Source organism: Panthera uncia, chromosome D1 (assembly GCF_023721935.1).
Source record: "Panthera uncia isolate 11264 chromosome D1, Puncia_PCG_1.0, whole genome shotgun sequence".
Lineage (NCBI taxonomy): Eukaryota > Metazoa > Chordata > Mammalia > Carnivora > Felidae > Panthera > Panthera uncia.
Genome location: NC_064808.1, coordinates 44011163 through 44019216, shown reverse-complemented (window position 1 = coordinate 44019216; position 8054 = coordinate 44011163). Strand labels below are relative to the sequence as shown.

At 52.3% G+C, this 8054-nt stretch overlaps 1 protein-coding gene across 1 annotated transcript; it reads left to right on the top strand.

The window, feature by feature from the left end:
- The first annotated feature begins 349 nt into the window (after positions 1-349).
- On the top strand, positions 350-7343 carry RASSF10 (Ras association domain family member 10). Its single transcript, XM_049649809.1, has one exon. It carries the CDS (start codon positions 745-747, stop codon positions 2263-2265), a length of 1521 nt encoding a protein of 506 aa, XP_049505766.1. The 5' UTR covers positions 350-744; the 3' UTR covers positions 2266-7343.
- The last annotated feature ends 711 nt before the right edge of the window (positions 7344-8054 follow it).

Genomic DNA, 8054 nt, shown 5'->3' with positions numbered 1-8054 from the left:
CCTTAAATATGCAAATATTGGTTCCTGACAAGTAGGGCTGGAAGGCCTTCCGCATTAAAGGCAGCGCTTACTGCTCCCAGCTGGAGGTCAAGTGATGCGGTCAGAAGAGTCTCCAGTTGAGACGCTGCGCGTCTCGGTTTCCTCGTCTGCGCAAAGGGCACTCCCCAGACGACGCGGCCTTGAAGGACCAAGGGGCGCCGGGAAAGGTGAGAAAGTCAAGATGCGTACAGGTAGCTCTACACGCAAGGAGAGGAGACAGTGGGCCGAGGGAGAGGCAGCGCAACAGAGCGGCGAGTCCGAAAACGGGCCGGGATTCCCGTGGCGGGCAGCGTGAGAGGGGGGCGGACTCGGCTCCCGGGCGCGGCGAGGCAGCGAGGGGCGGGTCCGGACGCCGCGCCTCCCGCGCTCCGGCCGCGGATCTGGGCGCTGGGGGCGGGCGGGGGAGGAGCCACGTGGGGAGGAGCAAAACCTGGAGGCCCCGGGAACCTTGGGCAGAGCCAGAGCGGCGGGAGCCCGATCCCGGGCGCACTGCCCAGGGAGAGCGCGCCGTCCGGGCGGAGCACGGCCTCGGCCATTCCAGCCTGCGTCGGCGCTTGCGTTCGGTGCGCAACCCGGGAGGAGGGCCAGTGCGGACCGGGCGAGTGTCCCAGGCTCCTAAACTGTCCCAGAGCTGCCGGGCTGCCCGCCGTCGCTGCCGCCCCATTGGGGCCCAGCCCGACCCGCCACCTGCGTCCCGGCTGCACCATGGATCCTTCGGAGAAGAAGATATCGGTGTGGATCTGCCAGGAAGAGAAGCTGGTGTCTGGTCTCTCCCGCCGCACCACCTGCTCGGACGTGGTTCGGGTGCTGTTGGAGGACGGCTGCCGGCGGCGACGGAGGCAGCGGCGGGGCCGGCGGCGGGGAACGGCCGGCGACTCTCCAGGCCGGGAGGAGCTTCGGGAACTCCTGGACGAAGACGAGGAGGACGACGACGAGGCGCTGCCGCAGGGCATGCTGTGCGGGCCCCCGCAGTGCTATTGCATCGTGGAAAAGTGGCGGGGCTTTGAGCGCATCCTGCCTAACAAGACGCGCATCTTGCGCCTCTGGGCCGCCTGGGGCGACGAGCAGGAGAATGTGCGCTTCGTGCTGGTGCGCAGCGAGGCGTCACTACCCAACGCAGGTCCCCGCAGCGCCGAGGCGCGCGTTGTGCTCAGTCGCGAGCGCCCCTGCTCAGTTCGGGGCATCCCCGCGCGGCCCAGCCTGGCCATGACCCAGGAGAAGCAGCGGCGGGTCGTGCGCAAGGCCTTCCGCAAGCTGGCCAAGCTCAACCGGCGGCGCCAGCAGCAGCCGTCGTCGCCCTGTTCGTCTACGTCGTCTTCCACCGCCTCGTCCTGCTCGTCGCCGCCGCGGGCCACCGAGAGCGCATCCGTGGAGCGCATGGAGACGCTGGTGCATCTGGTGCTCTCCCAGGACCACACCATTCGTCAGCAGGTGCAGCGGCTCCGGGAGCTGGATCGCGAGATCGATCGCTACGAGGCCAAGGTGCACCTGGACCGCATGAGGCGGCACGGAGTCAACTACGTGCAGGACACCTACTTGGTGGGCGCAGGCATCGAGGTCGACGGGCCCAGCCCGGTAGAGGAGCCCGAGGCGGCGGCGGCGGCGGCGCCGGCGCCGGCGCCGCCGCCCCTGGACGGCGAGGCGCAGGCGGCCGCGCTGGAGGAGCTGGCCCGGCGGTGCGACGACCTGCTGCGGCTGCAGGAGCAGCGGGCCCAGCAGGAGGAGTTGCTGGAGCGCCTCTCAGCCGAGATTCAGGAGGAGCTGAACCAGAGGTGGATGCGGAGGCGCCAGGAGGAGCTCACCGCGCGGGAGGAGCCTCTGGAGCCTGATGGTGGCCTCGACGGCGAGCTGCTGCTGGAGCAGGAGAGGGTCAGGACGCAGCTCAGCACCAGCCTCTACATCGGGCTCCGGCTCAACACGGACCTGGAGGCCGTTAAGTCGGACTTGGATTACAGCCAGCAGCAGTGGGACAGCAAGGAGCGCGAGCTGCAGGGCCTCCTCCAGACTTTGCACACGTTGGAGTTGACGGTGGTCCCCGGTGGGACTGTCGGCTCTGGCGGACCCTCCCGGGAACCGCGGCCTCAGGGCTGCGCGGAGATGTGGGTGGACCAGGCCCGCGGACTGGCCAAGAGCTGTCCTGGCAACGACGAGGACTCGGATACCGGGCTGAGCTCCATGCACAGCCAGGACTCGGACTCGGTGCCCGTGTGCGAATCTCTTGTGTAAGAGGTGTAGACCACGCTTCTCCCTTCCTCGAAGAGAGCAGTGGCCTTGGCCGGCTCAGGGACTCGAAACCAGGCAGGGGGTGGGCGGGGGAGCTCCTGCCAGGTAGCATTGCTCTTCGCGGGGCGGGGAGGGCTGGCGACACCTGCCCGGCCAGGGAGTGTGGAGGGGGTGCGGAGGCCCGGAGGAGGCAGGCGGGTCTCCATTCCAAGCTCTTTTAGGGGAAGGAAGGAGGGAGGAGGTGAGAACGTCCTGTATTGGAAAACAGTCGCCCCAGGGAAACTGACGTGGTCCGAACCCATTTTCAAAAAAAAGAAAAAGAAAAAGTGTTATGGAGATTTCAGCAATCTTCTGTATGGGAAGGACTGATGGCAGCTAGAACTTTAGTTTGTGGCATAAAGTGCTTTTAAAAGAAACTCTTGGATGAGAAGGAAATTCCTTGAATGTTAATTGTGACTGTGAACGTGTTAAAACTAGCCAAAGAGCGCTGGTCTCAGCCTTGCTTACATCTCTGATAAAACCCACAGGCACCCAAATCCTGGCTCTTTACATTTCTGCAGATTGGGGGATTTACCCATCTGCTACACTGTTCATCTTTTCTTTTCTTTTTTCTTTTTTTAAGGTTTATTTATTTTTAAGAGAGAGAGAGACAGAGACAGAGCATGAGGGGCGAGGGGCAGAAAGAGGGGGAGACACAGAATCCGAAGCAGGCTCCAGGCTCTGAGCTGTCAGCACGGAGCCCGACTTAGGGCTTGAACTCACCAACCGGGAGATCATGACCTGAGTGGAAGTCGGACACTTAACCGATTGAGCCACCCAGGTGCCCCATCTTTTCTTTTCATTCAAAGGCTGAGCTGTATGGAAGCCTAGCCTCGTATTTCCTCCTAGCAAACACAGTATATGGTAAAATAGAATGCTTTCCCTACAATGACCTTTTATTATTACAAAAGCCAAACATAACCCTTTTGAGATGATAGAGAATCCTGGGACACCTAATCCCTGGATACAGCTTAATGTAGGCCCTTGGGGATTTGCTCCTGCAGAGGTACCTGTGCCGTCCTTAATTTTCATTCATGTTGCCGCTTCATCCACTCAATCACTGCTCCTCCAAGAAAACTAGGAGGAAAGTTGCAGAAGCCAAGTTCAGTACAACTAAATTTGCTATTTAATGAGCACGCCGGTTGAAACTAAGACTTGAAAGCCAAGATCTTTGTTAGCATTCAGCTTTTGAACTAAGCTGTGTGATTAAAACCAACCATGACCTCAAGGTGTTTTACCCCCACCCAAGCCAACCTTCAGTATCTTTGGTCAGAGATTAATTAGTTACTTGTCCAAGCCTAAACGGAGAGGGCAAGTATCCAGGCTTACTAGATAAGGCCCCCCAAAGAAAACAAAAGAAGTCAGTCTAATAGTACACCTTGGGTGAGCAGTTTGATTAACCGTGGCACGTAGCCATAGATAAAAGCATACAAAAGTGAGCTCGAAGACAACTCGAATGACTCTGGCTCCTGCCTTTGCAGCCGCCAGGAGATACAAGCACAACACCTCTCTCCTAATAGCCCGGTGACAGAGCCCTGGTGGGGACTCAGGGTAATTGTTGCAGTTATTTCAATGAAAAGTTATCAGTTGTAGCTAGTTGTTGGCCTGTGGAAGGAGCCTGTTGGCAGTGTTCCCTCTGGAGCTCAGTGCTTCTGAGGAATGCGGGATCTAATCTGTCCTGAGGAGGTATTAACAATGGCGTGTGTGTGTGGTTTGCAGAAGCCCGGTGTCAGCCCAACCATGCAGGGGCTGGCTCTGGTTTCAACACTGCACGTGAAGATAACGTCAGAGGTCTTGCTTTAGAGAGATGTTTCTTTCCTTGGAGAGGTCACGTCTTGGTCACCAGCGGGGACCTGCTCACCTGACCGCCCTCCAACCATTTCAGCTGTTTCCTTTGGGGAGCCGGCCCTCCCCTGCCCCTTGCCGTTACAATGCACGTGGATGTCGCAGGTTTTCAAGGAAAAGGGGGATTAAAAGGCCGTTTTCTTAATTGATGTTTTCGAAAGACATTAGCCGGCGTAATTACGGTGTTTTAGTTTCGCCCGATGCGGAAAACGTCTACGCATTTGGTCTTGAGCGTGACTGAAATGGGGAAGGGACCGGAAGAGGGCCACTGCCCCCTAGATGATCATTTGATCTCCTAAACACAAAGCTTAATGATAGCTTCCCTTTTGAGGCAGAGGCACAATCCTCGTTAGAGGGTGACAGACGCTGCTTGTCTGAATGGCTTCTGCTGGCAATGGGCTGACCTGGTGGTTTTAAAATTATTGTGTTTTTTTCCTCCCTTTTTTTTTTTTTAATCCCCCAGAGTGGTAGGGGAGGTGGTTCTTAGATGTTTATTAACTCAAAAGAGAATACAGAAGTTGGCAGAACAGGACTGCCTGGCAGAAAGGGGCTGTTTTCCTTTTCACTATTATTATTTTAAACTTTGACGGGCTGCTGACATCAGCAAATATGCCCGAAGCCTGTAAAGCAAATGAGCCACATCACAGGGAGAAGGGCTGTGAGGTTTTCTGGTGCCCTCTTTCCAGAGCCTTCCTGTCCCGTCTACCTGGAGATGCTTCTCCAGTCAACACTTCGGGCAGCGAGGAGGCTCTGTTTATAACAAAGGGCAGCCCAGTCTGCCCCCTTTCTCCTTTCATCCGAGTCACTTACGACCCCAAGAGCCACTCCCTGTGTGGGTAGGAGAAGGAACAGGAGGTGAAAAAGAAAGGAGACAATAGTTCCTTTTACTAAGAACTTTCCCACGCCTGAGAAAACGTGAAATTTGGATATCAAAAGGACCGAAACAGTGCCTGTGCCTAGAAAGTGCCTAACAAATGCGAGATATTTTGAAAACGTCATTTCATTTAGAAAATAATCCTCATGGCATATTAAAAAATATGCATCATGAATGCACAGCGGTGGAAGCATCCACTCAGGATGTCAGAGCCCCTGGGAGAAGGAACTCATCTCCTGCTTTCCCCGCAGAACAGGAAACCCCTGAGAAGAAGCAGCAAGCCTGTGCAGGACAGTGTGAAACAGAGGGGGCTCCCACCAACCCACCCCTTCCTTGCTGGGAGCTGATAGAATTTACCGTAACTTTGATCTAAATTATCCCATTCTCCACCATCTCCCAAACCAAAAAGACTTCCCCTGGCATCTCTGTCTGTTTACATATAAAACACGGTGGTGATGATTTGCTAATTAGACAACTTACATTCCATGGTCCTTATGATGAACCTAACAATAACGTAAGTAAAAAGAAAGAAAAGTCACTCAAAATCCTGTCACCGAAAGCTTATCGCTACCAAAATTGGGCATGTTTTCCTTCCCAACCTTTTGAATTGTGATTTCATATTTTGCTGGGGTTTTCTTGTTTTTTGTTTTTGTTTTTGTTTTTGTTTTTTTGAGAGCACCAGCGGGGAAGGGGCAGAGAGAGGGGGAGAGAATCCTAAGCAGACTCACGACTGTGAGATCATGACCCGAGCCAAAATCAAGAGTTGCGTGCTTAACCACTGAGCCACCCAGGTGCCCCATATTCTGCTTCTTTTAAAATATATATATACTTTAAATGAGGTCGTATGTATGCTTTTATGCTCGGGTTTTGACCTGAGGCTCTATCCATCTGGTGGATACACCATAGTGCATATAACTGTTCTCATGTTAGTAAGTTATTCCCAGTGTTTTTTTTACTGTTATAAAATAACACTGTGACATGTTCCTTTGTGCACATTTCTGTTTTCCCCAATAAGATGGAAAGAGACTTCCCAGGCCAAAGAGTGCAAACATTTAAGGACTTGGTACTTAATCATCAACTTTCTTTTCAAAAGATTTGTTCTAATAACAAGCTGCTATGTGTGATGGGGTCTATTTCACCACCCCTTGGCTTTCATTAGATATTACGTTTTGTTAAGAAAATATTTTTTTAATGTTTATTTATTTTAGAGAGAGAGAGCGCGCTAGTGGGGGAGGGGCAGAGAGAGAGGAAAACACAGAATCTGAAGCAGGCTCCAGGCTCTGAGCTGTGTCAGCACAGAGCCCAATACGGGGCTTCAACTCACAAACTGGAAGATCATGACCTGAGCCGAAGTTGGACGCTTAACTAACTGAGCCCCCCAGGCGCCCCATTGTTAAGAAAATATTTTAACTAAAATTAATTAAATAGTTCTTTGTGGCCCCAGGAATGCAGGGCTGGCAACCACTGACTTAAAATATTCTTAAAACAGAAATGTGGGTCATCCAACGGAAGTGTTAAGAGGATGCGGTGCTTTCCCTTCTTCCTGTTTTCCGTGTCTTCCCTGAACACCTGCTTTGGAATAGCGATCCTGTCTCCTATCAGAGCTGGCCAACAATGAGCGAGATAAGGAGAATTAACAAATAAGAGAAACAGATTTATAAAAGACAAACATTTATTATATTTTTCACCCTGAGTCTATGAGAAAAGGTTATTCTTAGAAGGTGATGAGAGAGGGGCACCTGGGTGGCTTAGTTGGTTGAGCCTCCAACTTCGGCTCAGGTCGTGATCCCCCAGTTTGTGAGTTCAAGCCCCACATTGAGCTCTCTGCTGTCAGCACAGAGCCTGCTTCAGCAACTCTGTCTCCCTCTCTTTCTGCCCCAACCCCGCTCGTGCTCTCTCAAAAATAAACATTAAAAAAATTATTTTTTAAAAAGGGGATGATATAAGTCGCGTTTGATTTTCTGCTTCTCCCTACCCACTCCCATCTGAAATTAAATCAACATAAAATAAATACATAAGCCCATTTGCTTATTAACAGCCTCTAATGAACAGTTTTGATTTTTCTGGGAACTTCTTTCTACATGTAATAAAACACCTGAGCTTATTCTTGGAAGGGGAACATTTGACCATGAAATTTGTAAAACTATGAATGTGGAAATGTTTGAAATATATTGTTCTAAACAGACGGAAAGGAGGACGATAAGGAACTATTTTTTGCTGAGTACTTTCCAAACATCAGATCCTTGGGCTGAGTGTTGTTGCATGCATTTTCTCTGCATTCATCTTGTGAGATAGAACTTTCTAAAAAAATTTTTAATGTTTATTTATTTTTGAGGAAGAGAGAGAGAGAGACAGAGTGTGAGCAGGGGAGGGGCAGAGAGAGAGGGAGACACAGAATCTGAAGCAGGCTTCAGGCTCTGAGCTGTTAGCATAGAGCCCGATGCGGGGCTCGAACTCGCGGACCTCAAGATCATGACCTGGGCCGAAGTTAGGACGCCTCGCCGGCTGAGCCACCCAGATGCCCCTAGAACTTTCTAATCTCCACTCTTTACAGACAAAGAAACTGTAGAGCATTGGCATTGGAAGGGCCTCAGAGATGATCAGCTCTTGTCCACGTATTTCCACCGGGGAGGTGGAGTGCCTTTCTCAAAATCGTAGAGCCAGTAAACATCTACTAGGTGGGGATTTAGAAAAAAGACGAAGGAGGAGAAATTCCTGTGTAAATATCTGGGCATCTATCTGTCAGGTGAAGTCCTTGACAGTGGGAAAAAATTCTCACAAAAAATTAATACCCTGTGTATCAGCATGGAGGTTTCGATGAATGCCCCCTCCTCCCCCCCAAAGGCACAGATGGCTAGTCAGTCACCAACAGGGACTCCTCGGCCATCAGGGCAGACAGCTGTGTGCTATTCACAATAACATCTGGAAGGTGGTACCAACCATGGCTGTGCCGAAACTGCCCCCAGCATTTTTAAGCAGGCCTTGTTTCTGGTTGAGCCTCTGGGCACATGAGAATCAGCAGAGGGTCAAGGGA